At 36.1% G+C, this 20,548-nt stretch overlaps 1 protein-coding gene across 1 annotated transcript; it reads left to right on the top strand.

Moving 5' to 3' along the window:
• Positions 1-17,446: 17,446 nt before the first annotated feature.
• On the top strand, positions 17,447-18,279 carry LOC149199984 (uncharacterized). Its single transcript, XM_089399492.1, has one exon. It carries the CDS (start codon positions 17,509-17,511, stop codon positions 18,133-18,135), a length of 627 nt encoding a protein of 208 aa, XP_089255618.1. The 5' UTR covers positions 17,447-17,508; the 3' UTR covers positions 18,136-18,279.
• Positions 18,280-20,548: the final 2,269 nt, after the last annotated feature.

Raw genomic sequence — 20,548 nt, 5'->3', positions numbered from 1 at the left:
GGAATTCTTGTGCTGCAATATGAATCAATAAGTGTTCCTCACCTCTGTTATTTCAATTTCATATATGCTCAAGTTACAGAACGAAGGATTGGTTTAGAATTTGCTTAGCTGCACTCTATGCTCAGTTTTTGTTGCTTCTTAATGTTTTTCCTCTTGATTCAGGCATAAATATGAATTCTTTTATGGCTCATGTTTGATCTATTTCACATATGAATGACCATTATCTAGGAATTCTTAGCTGCTCATAGATAGGGCTCATTTATCTTCCCCCTGCTAACCTGAATGAGAGATTCTTAATTGCCTCTCATTCCTTAGCCTTTCAATCCATCTCTTTACCTTGAATGATTGTTTCATATGCAGCTGTCTTGCTCCATTTTCCTCTCTTGTGACCAAGAAAATGCACCAGCAGTCTTACTCCATGACTCCATGCCCAATGGTTTGAAACTTACCACACTATGTTTTGACTCTCTACTTGAAAACATCAATCTTCCAACCAAAATCAAAACAAAACCCCTTGAACTCAATAACTAGCCTAAAATCATCTCCAACAAAGCTAAATTAGAAAGAGAGAGCCCTCTCTGATTACAGGTGGGTTAGAACCTGCAGTCCAAATATTGGTTTGTGGTTACCTCGGCCGTATCCTTTCACGAGCTTAAGGACAACCTGAGTGATAACAGACACGAGCAGTGTTACCGCAAGGTTCAAGCTCGTTAAAAAGTAAACCTCGACACGAGAAGTTTTTATGTGGAGTTCAAGCTCATTAAAAATTAAACATAAGCAATGAGCAAACGTTCCCCCAGAGTTTAAGCTCATTAAAAAATGAACCAGTTTCCAGTAAATAACCATTGTGAATGCATTATCATCAACTTTTGAGCCCTGGTCATGTTCTCATCATCACCTCCACTTTGTTTTAGCCGATCATTAACCTCCATTTGATTGTTTGCCCCTTTTTGAGGAACAGCTGCGAGGAGTGATCCTGTTATCCATCTTTGTGACACTGCCGTGACTGAAACATTCCAAACCGTACCTGGAATCAGTTGCTACCCGAAATTATCAATCGTTCCTCAAAAGCGAGTCTCCTTTAAGATCTTTTCACCTGACTCGTAAAATATGAAAAGATTTTCGAATGATTGGCCTCTCCAGATCGTTAAAGCGACCGTAAGTGCTATCCCTCCTCTAGATTTTAATCTTTTTGGATCTGAGGGATTATTACACAAAAATATTGAGCACTTGTCTTGTTCGGCTCGTTAAAATTACCGAAAATTCATCCCTTTCGTATTATTTTATACTTTTTCAGACTTAAGGGATTATATGATGAAAAAGGATTATTGGAGTTTCCTTTATGTCCTTTTCATACTCTCTAAAATCGAAAAGGACCGAGTTATCTTTGTCATTAAACTCGTTAAAACTGAATAGTGACAAACTTGTCCATACACACAAGAACGAGTTTCACTATCACTAGGATCGTTAAATTATAGCAACGGGTTTGCCCGAAGGGAAAATTATAGAACAAGCATATGTTATCCTCCTCAAGCTTGACAAAAATAAAGAGGTAATAGTCAGCAATGACTGGGGAAAAATTGGGAAGAAAAATTGAAGAAACTTTATTGGTAGCAAGTCGTTCTTGAACATGACACTTTCACTCTGCATCCGAGTCTGGTTGGGTTGTTCCGTTCACTGGTCATATCACCATTGGTCCATCACACCATCCACATTTGGGGTTAACACTACCAATCCATGTCAGTGTCTCTGGTATGTTCAAGAGAAGTCGCTCAAAGAATTCACCTGTGTCTCATCTGCTGCAATACATTCACGCTCCATTCTTTCATTACCGCCACCTTGAACCCTGTATCATCAGATCATTTTCACCTCCAAAATCATTTACTCCATTCCCTGTCGTAGATGTGGGATTCATTAAGGCCCTCCTACAGCGGGTCGCTTCTTGTCGACACCAGCTCATTATCCAAGAAGTCGACATAGGAACAACCCTTTCAGTACTTTGAAGCTTGCATGCCTCAATGGAAAGTTTCTCACTTCTGGCGATAGGTTTACATCAATGGCCTTTGACCGAAAGATTTTGCAAGGTGTTCGATGCCAAGTCCCTTGTTCACACCACGTGAAGTGTACTGTAGTACCGTGAGGGTCATCATCATTATCGGTGATTCATCTTGTTCCTGTTAACAACTTACATCATTGGCTGGTAATCAAGCGATGTCTTTCCATGTTCGACTCCAGAACATCTTTCACATGGATCGACTTGTACTCTGAGTGAATATTGAACGAGTTTGATGACCCTGGATCTAGTTTCATCCATTCGGGCTGCGATATATTCAGGAAAATAAAGACATCAAATGCACATTGTTGCTGCACAGATGATCATTCGAATCAAAGGATGATGACTCTATTAGAATCATCAGTCTCCTGCACAGACGGTTGTTTGTCTTATGTATATGAAAATGAATTTATAAAGCTGAGCATGGGAATGCCCGCCTCAGCTAAAATATTATGAAGATAATGTATTGTATTGTATCTTATTACAAGTCGCCTTCCAACTCGAAAAAACTTCGGATCCTCATGATAAAGCATTTCACCCGACATCAAAGATTAACGACCTCATGCTTTAGGGGGAAACCGTTATAGAAATTTTTGGGCACTACAACCCCAGTAAAACATGTCCATAAACCAAGGGCTCCTAAGTCCCTAAAAGTGTTGTTCCATACCCTAAGAGAACAAGGTCAGCTGATTACATCATCTCCCAGAAGTTATCCACGAAGAACTGCTCAGAACTGGTCAAAAATGGACCATCTCACCTGCTCCATGGTCAAAGTGTGATGCATCCCAGCTAATGCACACGAGAGGTGTGATGCATACTGAAAATCCCTTCTATGGGGTACGATGAGCGAGATTGGACAAATGGCAGAGACAGTTTGCAAGGTGGATGATCATGGAATCTTCCAGAAACTTCTCCTGTGACACTTGCCTCTCTGAATTCTCCCAGGGATTAGTAAGAGTTCATCAATCTCTAAGTGGAATCAAGAACTATTAGAGAGAGGACACTAATCAAAATCCTAGAACCTGACTCACCCCCCTACAATCATCTATATATGGATCCCTCATCCCAGAGATCCAAAGGCTGGAATTTTGTATCTTGTAAGGAAGTGTTGTTGGTTTCTTGTTGGAATATCATAGTGTTGGGTGATCTAAGCTTTTCATGAGGTGAAAGAAGGGCTTTCATGCTACAGGGTGATGTTGGGTCAGAACAATTGGCTATAATCCTCTTTGCTTATTCTTGATATTAATAAAGCTATTCAAGTTTTCCTCCACATTCTTGTGTGTTTGATGATATATGCATTTGTGTGGTCAATATACAGGAGAAGCAACAAGGATCTATCAGAAAGGAGAGGAACCGAGCAAGGAACCAAGCGCAAGACTGAGGTTGGTGTCCATCATTCCACTCTCATCTACTTCTCATAAAGGAAAACGAAAGTAGTTTTAGTTTGTTTGTTTCTAAGATAGCTACCAGTCTTAGTGGGACTAGTAGCTCCGAGTGGACACTAGATTTCCCAATAACACATTGGGAGTGTGCCCTGGAACAATGAGCTTGTAACTCTTCACTAATAGGAAAAGTGTAGAAAGATTGTAGCATTGGACATTAGATGCAGATTTGACTTTGATAGTGGATTCTAGACATTTTGGGAAGGAGGTGAATACTGGTATTACTTTGAGGGTGGATGTGTGAGCCTATGGATCCTCTTATTGCAGATGCAGACATCATATTCTTTTATTTTCTCATTGAGAAAAAGTGTATATGTGTATATCATTATGAATATTGTATCAAGATGGATTTATAAAGCTCCTTAGGAAGTATGATTATTTTTTGGGTGAAGCAAATGTGAATGTGTGTATATGTGGTTGGTATTATAATTATTGTAATGAGCTATGTTATAAATCTCTAGTAAACGGTATGATTGTCATGTTTCAGCAGTGGTCATAATAAATATTGCAACGAGATATGTTATAAAGCTCCATGGGAAATATATTTTGTTTTCAACAATGTTGTGATTATAGGTGTCACTGAATACTGAGGACTATGTTACCCCAAGGGGGAAGGTTTTGTAAAAACCCTAGTTAAAATTCCATGTGTAAAAGGTATATAAGACCATGATTGATGGGACACTTATTCCAAGCTGAATGGTGGGTAAGACATACTAATGGGTTTTCATTTCGGTTATTGTGGCTAAGGAAATTGGCAAAGGAAATGGAAATGGATTTGGAAAGGAAAAATGGAATTTTTGGCACATTTATTTATGTAAATAATGAAAATTAGGAGAAGTGGAAGGTGAAAGCTCACATGTTCCATGTGAGGAGGAAATTGAAGCAAAAAGATGGAAATTGAAGAAAATATAGGCCTCATTGGTAAAATAGCTTCTAGGATCAATCGAAAAGCTCTTGGCTTGAGATTTTTATCACGTTTTTCATTGGATCAAGAAAGGAAAAGAAGGAAAGAGGAAGGCGGATCAAGAAGGGAAAGGCAGGATCAACCAACTACAACAACATTCTTTGGAAATATTTATTTACATGTGTATTTTCCTTGCTAGATTTGGCATGCATGGTATTGCATGTGGCTATTTTTCTATTATGCCATGGGTTTTTCCAATTATAACAATGTTTTTAGCCTAGCCTTGCCATTTTGGGATAGCCATGGTGTGATGGGGTTTTCATGTTTTCATTGAGCTGGATTTTTGGATGGATTCGATGTTGAGTGAGGTTGACCTCTAAACGATAGAGGACATGGCCTAATGGTCCTTTAACCAAACTATGGATCATGTTAAAACCACTATCCTAGTGACCCCCAAGCGAGACTGTGGGTTATGGTAAAGCTAGTATTGTGTTGCCTCGATTGGCCTAGGAATACTTTCAGGTGAATGGAAAGATATACGATAATGCCAAGAGGTGGTTTTCTCTCTGTTGGGCCTAGTAATCCCCAGTTTGGGATATGCAATAAATCCTGGAGAGTGGGTCTCAATGTAGGGCCTATTGGTCCAGGTTTGGATTGCGGTAAAGCCTTAGAGACTGGGAGACAGGAAAATTCCTCACGATGTAGGTGGAGAAATCCGGTGGCATCCATGCTTGTTTGGCTTAGTTATCGAGTGGAGATCATGGTAAATCCTATTATGACATGTTTATTGTGTTGGCCCAGTGATCTGGGATGGATTATAGTCAAGCTTAGTTTCTATTGATGACAGTGAGGTGGCTTAGCCTCGGGATGCCCTGGTTGGTTCTTTTGGTTTGAGTCCCACAGTCATGATTGGAATATGGCACGAATATGAATGGTTGAAGAGTGATTTGGCTAAACCATTCTATGGTAGGGTGGAACATAGTAGTCCCATCCTCGCTTTTGATTTTGTATCATCAATTGACGTTATTTCTCCTTGTATTTCTATGAGTATTATACTGATTTATATGTGGATCATATGACTATGATTTCTTTGGTATTTCTGCTACTATTATGTCGATTATATATGTGTTTCATGATAGTGGCTATGTATGGCTCTCATCGTGCTTTTACTTGTAAATTAATGGACAGGGTATCTATGACCTAATAAACGATAATGCAACAAATGGTATGAGGGAACAATGGTTCTTAGATATTATTAGATAAGTATAAGATACCTATGCTTAAACCTGTTATTTACACTTGTAGACTACATATTTGTGATATGTTTGATGAAATTCTTGTCATGGCTAGTAGGGGTCCGATTAAGGGCTTGTTCAAATATTTATTTTTTCATCATTGTTTCCCTGCTATTTTATTGTTCTATAAATGTCAGTGATTTTTGGGCAGTGACTTGGCCTCTGGGCCTGAAAAGGTGGCTTTAAACGCAGGGAAACTGGCACAACACTAAACAAAATTGTACCTGAACGCTTGTATGCCTAGAGCATGAGAGCATCCAGAGCCTCTTGGATGGTGGCAGTCCTATAACATGAGAGAATCCAGTGTTTAAGTGGTGAAAAACATTAGTGGGACTCGAGGGCTAGCTACCATAAGAGTTGGGATGGTTTGTTCTCAAGGGTCTTGTAGCTAATGTGGAAGGTTTGTATGTTGTGTTAAAATCGATTACATTTCCTGAAGGTCACATAGGAGGTTTAATCTAATCATAGTAGCCCATCATCGCATGTTTATGACAGTTGGCCAATTACTTAGGTAGATGTGGGAGGAGGGTGTTACAGACATGGTGTACCCTATGGGGGAATTTGAAATCAATTTTGTTACCCTTTTTTATTCTCTTCACATGTGCTCTTACCAGAGAACTATTCTTCCTTCAGATGAAGACCTCTAGGAAGCTAGGATTGAGGTATGTCCCTTGACATGTGTTTCTTCCATTTGGATGCCATGATCAAGTTATTGTGAGGATGGTTCTTTTACTGTGTCAACCTTGTTAAAAAATGAAACAAGTCCCTGTGAGGATGGTTCTTTTACTATGTCAACCTTGTTAAAAAAAGAACCAAGTGCCTGTGAGGATGGTTCTTTTACTGTGTCAACCTCGTTAAAAAATGAAACAATTTGTTGTGAGGATGGTTCTTTATTGTTTCAACCTCATTAAAAGATGAAACAAGTTCTTGTGAGGATATACCTTTAATATGTCAACCTCACTAAAAAATGAAACACAATCTGAGCATAGTTATTTTTGTTTCAAGCTCGCATCAAAATGAAACCCACTTATGAAATTCATGAGCATAGTTTTGTCTCAAGATCACTAAAAAAGGAAACAAATCCCCCTTTAAATTGAGTCTTTCATTTGATCTTATCAATGAACCTTCATTTTATCTCCCTATTGGTAACTAGTCGTTTACATAAGCGGATCAAATGAAGCTCAGTGGGCATGTGCCTCTTCATGGGCACATTGTAAATTTTTGTATCATGTTTTGCGTGTCGCAATTTTTTGTACTTATTATGATTTTCTACTACTTCTCATGCTTATCTTGTGTTACAGTTTATTTTCAAATGTGAATGATCCCTCAAAATTACATTGGCTTGCTGATGGCACTGGTTTTAGTACTCAGAATTTTCCTTCCTAAAGCTTGGGCTACTTATTCACCCATTGATGTGTTAGTTAGTATTCATGGAATATACCTTGGTCGAAAAATGAATAACATTGCAAAATATAGTGTAGCTATTGAGCTATTGGTTGATTCCATTTCATTTGGTATTCATTAACTTATCATTAGGTGAGATTCTCAACTGATGTATTACATTTAAACGATGTCTATTCAGTAATAAGTCCCACAATGTTAAGGGTGTTTTTGCGGGTTCGTCTCTTGGAAAGATAATTTGATTACAATGAATATCAACACATTCCAAGACGTTTAAATAGATTAACTGATCCATTGGCTAATTATGTGTTAAATCGACATTTGTAACATCTATAAGAAAAAAACAATATCCATCCACATATTACACAAAATAGAATGAGATAACAATAGTATTTTTCATTAATCAAATTGTTTGGAAAAAGTGTGGCTTTACAAAATTTCATCCAAGACTTACAAGGCCCTGTGGTCTTTATTACCTGAACATGTCGATATATCAAAAAACCAAATCTAGCCCTGTGACTAGCAACTAAGAATGGTGATCATGGTAGTAGACGATGGCACAACCTACTCATCGTAACAAGCAATGGATCAGTCTAGGAACTCCCACGGTATGCCTCTAGTAACATAGAGGCAAATCATCGATCCAAACATTTGATATCTAGAATCAACCTCTCTAGGTTATGTTCAAGTTGAGTTAAAGCCTCGACTACATCAAGTTTTGTACCATAGGGGTTACTGGTTGCTCACAACGTATGTCAAATCAACGTAGTTTTGTTGGTTTGATCGTGCCCACATTTGCATGTTTATTTTAGATAGTTAGTTTTGGATGTCAAAAAACAAATTTGAAAAACACAAAACAACCAAAATGTGAAATTTTTTACCTATGTCACCCCACTACACTCCGACAAGAAGTGGGATATATGGATCACTAGTGTAATCCATTCCGACATACAGGAATTCCTCGATCATGACGATCTAGCGTTCCACCACCCAAAAACTCCAGGAGTGTATCTCATGGTTGGGCCATCACCACCTCCATGGTGTGCCATCAACGAAACCCACTTTAGCATATGAGGATCTCGATGTCCTTCTGTATCTATAGATACTTGTGGGGAAAGAAGTGGAAACCTCTCTAGAGAAAATGAGACCACAATGGCACAATACACAAAGTTTTTGAGTTTTCGAGTATTCACTCTAGTTGTTTTCCCTTTGAGATTGACAACAACCCATTCACACCAGTTGAAAATGGTAGGCACTAAACACTCCATGGAAATCTACATTTTAGCCTTAGTGAGAAAATAAAGCACTACCTCTATACAATCATTCAACAGTGAAAGCAATGGTCCTCAACAGAAGCCTCTCGATAGTTTTGATATCAATCTGTCCATCTTTGAGCTGGGACCCTGCAAAAAATTGTTGTTGTAGGTAAGTTTCTATTGTTTCTCCACCTTGTATATGCCCATATAAAGAAATATTAACTTCGTAGTGTGGAAGCCTAGTCACTAAATAGATGTCATCTGCATCTATGGTAATTTTATGGTCTCCAATCTAGAAACACTCTTGCCGAACATTCCATGTTCTTACCATCCATGTCAACAAATCTAGTTGAGCCATCATGCCTAGGATCATGAAAATTTTGTATAGACGGAAATCCCACAAGGCCAGTAGTGTTTCTAGTTTATCCAAAGCTACTGCAACTTGATGTTCATGTTCTATCTCCTTCCATTCCATTTTTGCAGATCAAAACCTTAAATAAAAGCACGGAGGATGATTAGAAAACAATGTGATAAATTTTTCACAAAATAGTTGGCCATTTTATCTATTTTTTCAAAACTCTTAGTGTTGTGTGTGGATCTTTTTTATGAACAGAGCGAACTTTTACGGTTCTTGTGTAAAAAATAGTGCAAATCACGATTCTCAGCAATGTAAAAAGAGTCAGTGTATGCGGTCTCGATGAGGATGAATTGCACATGCTAAGGGTGATTTTTTAAATTCATAAAACCCCCTAAAAAAACTAAATTTATAGTGAAAAGACAAATGTAAGGAATAAAAACAAATATAGTGGAAATGACTCTTACCTGGAGAAAGAGGTTTGTGATTTGGTCCATTGGTTTGATTAGAATTCACCTCTGAAGTTTTTGGTAAAAATGCACTACCAATGACTCTGAAATGGTAAAAGGTTTTTTTAGTTTTTGGATTTTTATAAGCATTTTAGGCTAATTAAAATATTGATTTTTCCCTTTAGCTTCTGAAAATTCGAAATTTTAATGTTTTTACTATGATTTTTGAGTAGTTACGATGATTTTTTGAGTTTAAATGTGCAGAACACAAATTAATTACAAAAATGAATCATTTTGTTGATGAGTAGACTTTTATCACGTTTCTAGACTCGTTAAAACCTACGAAAAAGAGAAACACTGAAGTTCTCTTTAAGCCCTTTTTAGACTCCATAAACATGAAATGATCGTCAATTATTTATGAAATGAACTAGACTATTTACAAAAAAGGTATATGTTGCCTAATTGTGGTCAACAAATTTCTCTCCACCATTATTTTACCCTTTTCTGGGCTTGAGAGACTAAATTTATGAAGAAGGACATTTCATAGTTTACTTATGTTTTTCTCCTGACTCCATAAAAATAAAAACACTGAGCTTTACTTTCTCCAGGCTCGTTAAAGCTTTACGTTGGAAGAACTGAGCAAGTTTTCTTTCATTTCTTTTCAAACTCTTCAAATATGAAAACGACATCGAGTTACCCTTTCGCTGGACTCATTAAACATAAACAGTGTAGGACTTGTCAATCATGATGAGACTGAACCACTCCTTCCTAAGGTTTGTTAAAAATACTCCAAAATGACTTATCCAAAGGATGAGCTTAAAGGACAAGCATATGTTATCCTCCTCAAGCTTGCACATAAATAAAGAGGTACTTGCCACTAATGGTGGGGGGAAATTGGGAAAGAACGTTTGTTTTTGTATTACAAAAGGCAGTGTCACTCTTGAACATGACACTTCATCACCTTTGTGTCCAGGTTGGGAAATCCACTTGTATCAGAACTAATCATACCTCATTCAAAGTCTTTAGTTGGTTTTGGGTATTATTTTTTAGTTAAATGTTGCCAAGTAAAAATGTCGTGTCACCCATATGTTCAAGAGAAGTCCAAACTCAGTAAAATTTACCTTGCAACTTATAGCCTTCACTCCTGTCATCCATCCCTGCGTCAGTCCTCGATTAATTTGAATTTCTTCTTCAAAACTTTACATGAGTTTCGTGTCATAGGCCATCCTACAACTGGTCACTTCCAATTGACTTTATCTCACTATTTAGGAAGTTGATCTACAAACCTTCTTCAATACCTTGGAGCCTGCATGCACTAATGGAATTTTTATCACCTTTGACGATAGGTTCTCATCATTGACCTTCGATTGAATGATTATATAAGTGTTCAACTTCAGGACATCTTTTCACACTTCATAGATTATATTGAAAGTACCTTGAGAACCATAATCATTATTGGTGGTTTCTCTCACAATTGTTAACAACTCACATCATTGACCAGTATCAAGTGGTTTCTACCATGTCTGACTACAAGAAATTCACTCACACAGTTATATTCTTACTATGGATCAAGAGATGGAGATCAAGACCCTGGATCTAGTTTCATCCATCTAGTATGCATGGAGTTATTAAATATTCATGATTTTAAATATAGATCCATTGATGGTTGTGTCCATACTGTGTCTTCTATTGACAAGGATCTTCAAATGTATTTTCATACTTATTCTTTGAGATATTTATGCTCTGATTATGGGAATGCCTACCTCAGTGATGATTTTATATTGTATCGTAACATTTTATTGGTTGTTTCATGCCTCCAACCATGGTCTCTAATCCAAACCTTTGCATGATAAAGTGCTTCAATCCAGAAACATATTTTTTGACTTTGCACTTTAGGTGAAAATCTATTACATGTCATTTTATCAGCATTAGGAAAATGACTGTCAATTTGGATCTTTCACTATCCATGAAGGTGTTCCAATGCATTCCCCTACAAGGCTAGAAGATAAAAAATCCCAAAGAGAATGAAATTTCTAGATTACAAGGCCCAGAAACATATTTTTAATTCCCTACATAGTTCCCTAACCCATTTTTTCACATACAAAGACTTGAATATTAAATTCAGCACAAAAGTGTGCTATGTATTACACTATAGACTACGCACATGACTTAACACAAGTAAAAAAAAAAAAAAATCTAGAAGCTTTGTTGGGTGAAAATTTCCCAACTAAAAGCTTTGAGTGGATGCTTACTTAAGCTTGATGCCTCTCATCATGGAGCTAATTCCTTCTCTTTGTGGATCCCCTATCCCAACATTTAAGGATCTCCTCCCATAGGAATATGATCTCAAACCTCTTCCTCTTGTCCTATAAATCAAACACAGTCAATAGGGTTGGGGAGGACCATTGAATGTAGGCTTATGATGCTGAAATAGGGCTAGAAGGATTTCCATCCAAGGAGAAGGTTGGAGATCATTTGAAGAGGCTTGTGACATCAAGGAAACCAATTTTTAAGCCATTTCTCCTTTGAATTCAATACACAACAATTGTTCTTTCCTAATTATGTCTATTTTGATATTGTTTGTGCAATTCCTTGATCACTCACATGGTTTATAATTGATTATTGATTCATTTACGTTTGATTTCATATGGAATATTCTTTGATCCCTGTGATTATTTTGCCTATGCAGATCTCTTTTGGAGCATCATGGAGAAGCTATGGAAAGCATTGTGAAAGTCTCTAAGGCATTGGAGAAAATTTGGTTGTGGAAATCACTGAAATTACTTCAAAAAACACTTTGTTAAATAGGTAAGTGATTCTTTGAATTATACATGTTTCAATCAGTTATAAGCTAGGGAAAGGTAGATTCTTGGCCTATAAATAAAACACGAGCCAAATGGTCTTTGAGGACCATTGAACATAGGCTTATGCTGCTGAAATAGGGTTAGAAGGATTTTCATCCAAGGAGAATTTTGGAGATAATGGGAAGAGGATTGTGACATAAAGGCAACCAAGTTGTAAGCTTGTTCCCATTTGAATTCAATACAAAGCAATTGTTCTTTCCTAATTGTGTCCATTTTAATATTATTTGTGAGATTCCTTGATCACTCACATGGTTTATAACTTATTATTGATTCATTTACCTTTGATTTTATATGTAAGATTCTTTGATCCCTTTGCATGTTCTTTTCTATGCAAATCTCTTTTCGAGCGTCATGGAGAAGTTGTGGAAGGCATTGGGAAAGCCTCTAGGGCATTGAAGAAAATTTGGTTGTGGAAAGAAATGAAAGGACTTCAACTAGCACTTCGTTAAATAGGTAAGTGATTCTTTGCATACAAGTTTCAATCAGTTATAAGCCTCGGAAAGGTCAGAGTTCTTTTGATGTTTGTTACTATCTTTTGTTGGAAACCTTGGGAGATCCTTCTTGTCTGCAAGAAGTGATTTGTCTGCCTAACAAGTATGGTCCCTTTGAGATTCTAGAAAAGGTGGGTGATAATGCCTATCAACCCAGTTTACCACCATATAAGTGCATTTACTCAACTGTGAATTTGGAGAATTTGAAAGTCTACAAACCTTCCATGCTAGATCAAGAAGAGGAAAAAGTCCTACCTTCTGTGGAAAACTGTGATCAGATGCTCAAGAAGAGTTGATAGAAGACACAGTTTTGCAGAAGAGGTCCAGAACTATAAAACATGGGCAAGATGACCTATGGTAGATTAGGTTGAAGAGACAAGTTCCAGGAAAAGCTAAATGGTACATGAGAGAGAAGGTGGAGGAAAAATTTGCTCACCTCATTCAATAGAAGGTTTTGGGGACCAAAAGCCTCCCAAAATGGACAGGTGTGATCCGAATTGCATCATTATATTTTTTGTCATCCATCATGATGCATTTAGATTTGAAAATGTGGAGGAATCAGCTCACGAGACCATTTTTACCGGCAGGACCTAGTTTGACAAAATAGGGTATGAAACCTTCCATGAGAATTTTGAGACATCAAAGGACATTTTTTGGGGGTAAAAATTTACAACCATAGCGCTACACCATTTCATGCTATTCTACACATAGATATTTCCAGAGGTGTAAGAAATGTGCCAATCAAAGTATGTATGCAAAATTTGTGCCACTCAAAAGTTGACCTTCCTGTTTTCACACCTATAGTTCAGGAAGATATCCTGTCAGCCCCCACTATTCATGGAAAAGGGGCTAGCCACATTGTTATGATATAAAATAATTTAGAATATTCTATATTTTAACTCTAGTTAAGAGTTGATGCAGTCAAACTTAACCACTATTAGGCTAGCAGATTGTGTTATAATCGGGCCACTAGGAGGAAGAGGCATTCCATTCTTTCAAGAGATTTATATTCCATAGTTGAGAAAAGATAGCTAAGAGAGATAGGAGGTAGAGAACACAGAGAATATTTGTGTAATGTAGCAGCTCATAGGCCACAAGCATTACTTCTTTGTACTTGTAGCCATATTTCTAGACATACAGAGTGAAGCGGCCTCACCTTCCAACTGGGTTTTCTCTCGAAATGGTTTTCCATAGAGCATATCTTGTGTCTTATTTGTGTGTGATTTTATTTTTTCATTCTCTACTTTTCGGAAAAAATTCCATTCGCATGTGTGCACTGATTACAGTTAAATCTACAAATTTGAATGTGTAACAATATAATATTATCAGATCTATTGTGATGAGCTATCAAGTGGAATATCCACGAAAGTTTATGAATCAATATACATCCCCCAAGAGTTACTCTAGTACAGGATCCTATCATCCCACAAAGTCCAATCTCCTTTATCCCTTTGATTGCTAAACAAATAGGTATTACACCCCTTATGGATCACCATAACAATATTGGTGATGAAGTCATCAACTTGCGTGACCATTGTTATAATAAATCTAGAAAGGAAGTTATTTGAAGTGTATCAAATAGTATAAATTTTTTGACGAGTGGAGAAGAAACTAATGTATTAGAAATCCTATAACAAAGGATCATCTTGAGTATTGATGGGAAAAGAAATCAACATGTCATCATTGATATAGCCCCGGTCCTAAGAGACATGGGAAATGCTAACAAATCTACTACTCAAAAGCCTTTCCTCAAACATGGAACAATTGACTCAGATAGTAAAATGATGACAACAACAAGTGGACGATCAAAGGAAATCTTTTGAAGCCAAAAGGCAAGAAGGATTAGAAATGGAACACGTAAGTTTATTTAAGTCCTTCAAATTTCTAGTTGAGGAGGAGGAAGTGTAGCTCCAGGAGGTTCATATAAAAAATTTAAGAAACTAAAGGAAGACCATAGGTAGGAGATCAATGCTAGGATTGGTTAGGAGTAGAAGATGTGAGTCAACATTCAAGTGTTGAAAGGTCGGGCAAGAAAAGTAAACAAGGACATTCAAAGAGAGTAGGTCTTATTTACAATAAAATTATAAGTCCAACAAGGTCAACATGGATTTTGGGTATACATTACAGTGGTAGAATGAACACAATAATACTCTCAATTCACTACCTAGATTAAGTAAGGAGCAAAAGAGGAAACATAAGTCATTGATAAATGTCTTAAAAGTAAAACCCAAGGAAGGTAAGGTGACAACAACTAGATTTCTCAAATTTGCCAAGAAGATGTGGGATGCAATTGAGGAAATGTTTGAAGAATGGAGATGAGAGACTTTGGGAGTCTTGTATAGCTCTACATACGCCAAAATGATATTGCACAACATCTATAAATTCTAAACTACAATATTCCCCAAGGTCAAACACATTCAAAGGGTAGATAAGGATTCAATTGAAACATTCATTATCACATCCACTAAGGTGGCAACTGAACTCAATTTTGATGCCATTGGAATGAATATTGACAAAGAAAACTCGACAAACCAAGCATTGAGGGCTTAACAATAATTACAGAAGGAAAAAGACCCTTAGATCTCTCAGATCCTAAATATTCACACCACTTGGAAGAAGCATCGACATCAAGTCACATTAGATAGGTCAAAACATCCTCATGATTGCAAAGGAACAACTTGTTGAGGGCCATTTTTGTAACCTCATTGCTTATATATAGAGAAAGAAAATCCCTTTGGGAAGGAGAAGGAGGAGGATGAAGAAAAAGGGGAGAAAGTTGTACAGACTGGATGCCTCTTTTTATAAGGCTGATCAACAGTATTTTGTAAATGAAGGCCCCATTTTCTCCAATTAATACATTTTTGTTTTCAAGGAGATATATGTATTGCCCGTGTCTAGTAAATTTCATGTACTTTGTTTCTTGGGTCTTGGATATTAACATCTATTTATGTGAATGTTTAAGCTCTGATAAGATTTGTTACTTAGTAATTTTTCTTTGTGCTACCATTGTTGCTTGATCAATGTTTCTGTTGGTTCTTAGTTGTATTTTTCTAAACTTATATTTAAGTGAAGAACTCTAGTTATGTTTTCTCATGTGTATTCAATCAAACAATGAAGTTTTCTCAATCCTCCACCAATTAATTTAAACAATCAAATTAATAATAACAAAAAATGTCACTAATAGTAAAGCACTTAATTTAATCAAAAGTTTCTTCTTCCTCTAAGTGGCAACTAGGGCAGAATATGAGTGAGAGGCCACTACACCAAAATTGAACTAATTGGGACTAGTGATCAAATTTCCTTCCTTCATTGAAAGCATTCCAACAAAAGACTCACATTCCGCCCATCAACACATTTCATGATTGGTCCACATGTTAAGGCCATGTTTACTCCTCCACATGATTTCAACACTAGGTTAATAGCTATGTGCTTAAGATGGTGTCTAGCTTGAGAAGCGATGTTGGTTCCTAATGTTGGATCTTAAACAACCTCTAGGAAAAGCATATTGGATATGATCAAGAGATGTTAGCACTGAAACCACCTTTCTCAAAACCATGTTGAATATGGTCAATAGCTTAATTGATAAACGCATTCGAGAAGAGATATTGGCACTTAAACCGCCTCTAGCAAAACCATTTTCAATATGAGTAAGAAGCTAATTGATAAATGGATTTGAAGGATACAAATCTCCTAATCATACGAGAATACAAGTAATCTTTGTCACACAAGCAATTCTTGTATTCATTTTTATCTTCCGTATAAGCTTGTAGTGCCTCTCCCTACTGATGTTGACAACTATGCAAGTGGCTATGACCATAAACATATCTTGTGATATAAGAAAACTAAGGAAAACATAATAAACATGATGAATTTGCCATTCAACCGCCCTTTTCTAGGAGTCGAATCACAAAGATGGCTATCACAAGGAAAACACCTTATCGACGTACTCCCACTGTTTCATTTGAAATAGGTGAGCACGAGGTTTACAGTGACACTATGAGCACCATTGTTATGTGAATCAATGGGTCCACATAAAAATTGATATATGCATGACCGACTGGTAGGCACGAAATTTTATCACTTTGCTGGATTACATAACGCTAGAATGATCTAGTAGTGCCCCCCTATAACGTGCAAAACGATATGATTACATGAAAAGTTGGGACGATGTCTCACTCAGGTAGGTAGTGTCATTGTGTTGTCATAACAGTGACAGGCGTCTCCCCACTGTGAGATTAAAGTGAACTTTGATATTAAATTAAACCTCTAGTCAATGTCACCCATGTTTGTATCGCCTTATAAGACATTGAGAAAACGCCAAAAAGAGAAGAGTGCGGGTCATTCCTATATGTTTTTTATTACAATGACAGATCCATTACCATAGTGGTCACTCTGTTTGAAAGGAAATGGACGTTTAATTGGCGTGTTATTGTTTTCCAGTAGGGAGGAGACTATAGTCGTGCATAGCGGAAAAAACCTGATTTGGTACTTTCAACAAGGAGGCATGCGACGGTAAAGTGGAGTTGACAGCCTTCAATACGTGTTTGACAACTCTTAAACCTCAAATTTTTAATGTGCATTTTACGTGGATGAAACTTCCCCACAAGTTTAATAATGTCTAACCCTAGCTGTGATCAAACAGTTTTAGCCTCCATTACCATGTGCGCATCGTTTTCGAATTTTTTTTATTTTGAAGTGGGTTACCTGCTTGCTCGGTACCACACTAGCGACGAACCAATCAAGCTGGCTCAGGACTTCTTCTTTGCAATTTCTCATTATCAATTCCTCTATCATTACTTCATTCCTTCACTATTAAATATAAGCTAGAGGCATTCCATGCCCTTTCATCGGCTCACCTTCTGAGGTTTCACATCTCGCAGGCATTGCAAGCCTTTGTATTGTTCAAGCCTCCTCCTGGTTTTTTAATAGAATTTGATCAGATTGGTTTTTTTTTTGTGAGTATCAGACCTTGTGAGGTTTGATCAGAAATTGCAAGAAATGGAGAATATTCATTCTGGTGTAAGTCATGTTTCAGCAAAGGGTCTTTGGAGATTTCTGCGGATCGCTTTCTTCATGATGAGAAAAGGCCTCACCTCCAAGCGCAAGATGCTCATGGACATGCATCTGATGATGGAGAGAGGCAAAGTCTATGGCAAAAGCTTGAGGAATTTGGTGTTCCACCATTCCAAAGACAGTAGCAACCAGAGTGGCTTTGGGCTTCAAGAATATGAATTCTCCTGCAGCAACAGCCCTGCCATCTTCAACATGGCCAAGAGAAAACATCACTACTTTCCCACACATATGCTTCACTTTCCATGCATTCATCCACATCAATTTGAAGAAAAGGAAGAGCCTAACACTATTGTTCTTCCCAAGTTGGATCACAGCAATGAATACTTCAGCAAGGATTGCCTTGATCATAACAAGCTGCCTGCTCTTCAGAGGCTGAGCCCTTTGTTGTCTCCGATGTGTCGAAGGATCTCGAACTCGTTCAGTGAAGATAATGACCATCAGGTTGACAGGCATGCTGAGGAATTCATTGCTAAATTCTATGAGCAACTGAAGCTGCAGAACAGGATGTCTTTGCTGCAATACCAGGAGATGCTTGACAGAGGCACAAGTTAATTACTTTCTTAATGAAAATCTTCAATACAAGGAATATAGAAGTTTTGTCTAGAAATAGCCCAAACTCAGTGCCACTGACCTGTCTATATGGGGAAATAAATTTTCAAGAGCACCTTGCAAGTCTACAAAAGCATTTCATGAAGAAGGTCCTAGAAGAAGATTGGAAAATATTTGTGGCAACACAATAGAATAATGTGCAGTGAAAGATTGAGTCATGGAAGACTTTGATGCATCAATGGTTAGTAAATAAGAATATGACTGTATATGCAGTTTTGAAAGTGTCAGGAAGAATTTGGAAAATTTATATAGAGAATTTGGAATTTTTATTGTGTTGTTATAGTTGCTTTTAAAAATTGAATCAGGTTAATAGAATATGGCATTTTTGATGAGCAGACTTTTTTTATCCATAATAGAAGCAATTCTGTTATTAAGAATTTTAATGGCTTCGTTATTCCGGATTGTCCAATTCTTTTTGTTATTGATGTTTTTTTTTAACCTTTTCACATGTTCATATTTTGAGATAACTTCCAAAAATCCTGGTTTACCACAAGTGCATCCAATAAAATAATTTTAGATAATTTTATTCTTTGTTTAAAATTGCTCGCTTTGCATGTTGATATTCTGTTCTCAAGTGCCTCGAGTGAATTTTTGTTTACAGATTTCTTCTTCGCTTTTGGCTGCTTATTTAGATAAATTCCTTCTTTGTTTACGGCTCCTTATTTGGAAAAATTCCTCTGTTTTTGGCTGTTTTACATGTTCATATATTGTTACAGAGAGATCACTCTGAAGTTTTGGTTTAGCCCAAGTGAGCCAAGCGAAATAAATTTAGATAATTTTGCTCCTCTGGTTTATTGGCCGCCTTCGGCCTACAATCATTGATGTTTACAATTTCCCAAAAAAGATAATCATTGGTATTTACCATCATTGATATTGATGGTTTTGGTTGTACGTGATATTGATGATTTTAGTTGTACGTCATATATGGCCACATTTTATGGACTCCTGTAGTTTTTCTTTTTCATTAACCTGAGCTGGATTTACGTACCACTACTTAATTATAACGATGGCTTTGTGGTTATTCCTTAATTACAATGTTGATTTTGATTATTGTGATACACTCGGTTTGGTTATTCTCTAATTATAACTTTGGTTTTGATTATTGTGATGTGCATATTAGTGCAGGTTTTTATTTTTATTTTTGTTATGTACAGCTTCGTGTAGGGAGCTGTTATATTAATTTTTTATATGAGTTTTATAATATAATAATTATAATTCTTTAAATTTTATATTTATATTTAAATTAATAAATATATAATTATGAAAGTCTTAAGGGTTAGTTCAACTAGTCAAGTTTTGGTTGTTAAGTGTCTTGTACTTCCATGATTGGGAGGTCACAAGATCAGTTCTCCTCGATGCCCTTGGAGTTATGTCTGATCTACCTAGATTTTCCTATGTGAAAAAAAACTATAAATAAAAAAAAATAATATGAAATTAATATAAATATGTTATATACATATACATATAAATTAAAATTTATTTATTTTTATAAATTAAAGATGTAAAGCTTATATAGGTAATGGTATGTATTATTAAAATATTAATAAACTTAAAAATAAGAATATTTTTATATATAAAAATGTAAAATTTATAGAAATATAAATAATGTTATTAAGAATCAATATGAAGTCATATTAATTCTGAATCTACCAAGTATTGGGAAGAATTAAATCTTTCAAAGTGTAAATATTTCCTCATATTTTGTACACAAAATAATGTTTGCATCTAAGTAGATCCCTCATACTTATTACATTGAAAGTTAATATGAATCCATGTGGATATTTAACAACTAATGCAAGCATATAAATTAAATGATTAGTAAATAGTTGGTAAACATTGATAAGCATAAAACACTTACCTTACTATACATTTGATTTCTGCCAAGATTCTAAAAAATCATAAAAATTAATTAAATGATAGTTTTATCTTAATTTATTACCATCAAATTCTACAGATTAACAACTTAAACTCTAGTTTTTAAAAATCCATTCAGGATTTTGGTTAAAACTAACAAGAAAAAATTACAATGTCATGTCTATAAGTTAGAATATGCCTAAATTAAATGGCTAGTAAACATGGAGAGACATAAATATATAATAAGCACCAAAACACTTACTTTAAAACTTACTTATGATACTTTAGAAAAAAGGCCATAAAAGTTAACTAAATAATCACATTATTATTATTATTATTATTATTAGCTATAAAAAGAATTAATATATGAGTTAAACATGTGTACTTTTAAAAATAATATAACAAGATTATTAACTATGGTAATTCATCCCCACTCTAGCATGGAGAATCTTAACCTATAAATAACGTTTCTTACAATACCATGTGCCAACATCACATGCCT

Source organism: Pinus tabuliformis, chromosome 2_1, assembly GCF_031772625.1.
Source record: "Pinus tabuliformis cultivar Carrire ecotype Pingquan chromosome 2_1, CPIR1, whole genome shotgun sequence".
Classification (NCBI taxonomy): Eukaryota; Viridiplantae; Streptophyta; class Pinopsida; order Pinales; family Pinaceae; genus Pinus; species Pinus tabuliformis.
This window is presented reverse-complemented; position numbering and strand designations above follow the sequence as displayed.

What these genes read in the sequence shown, in the direction of transcription:
- LOC149199984 (XM_089399492.1), top strand. Translation starts at nt 17,509, where the DNA reads ATGGAGAATATTCATTCTGGTGTAAGTCATGTTTCAGCAAAGGGTCTT.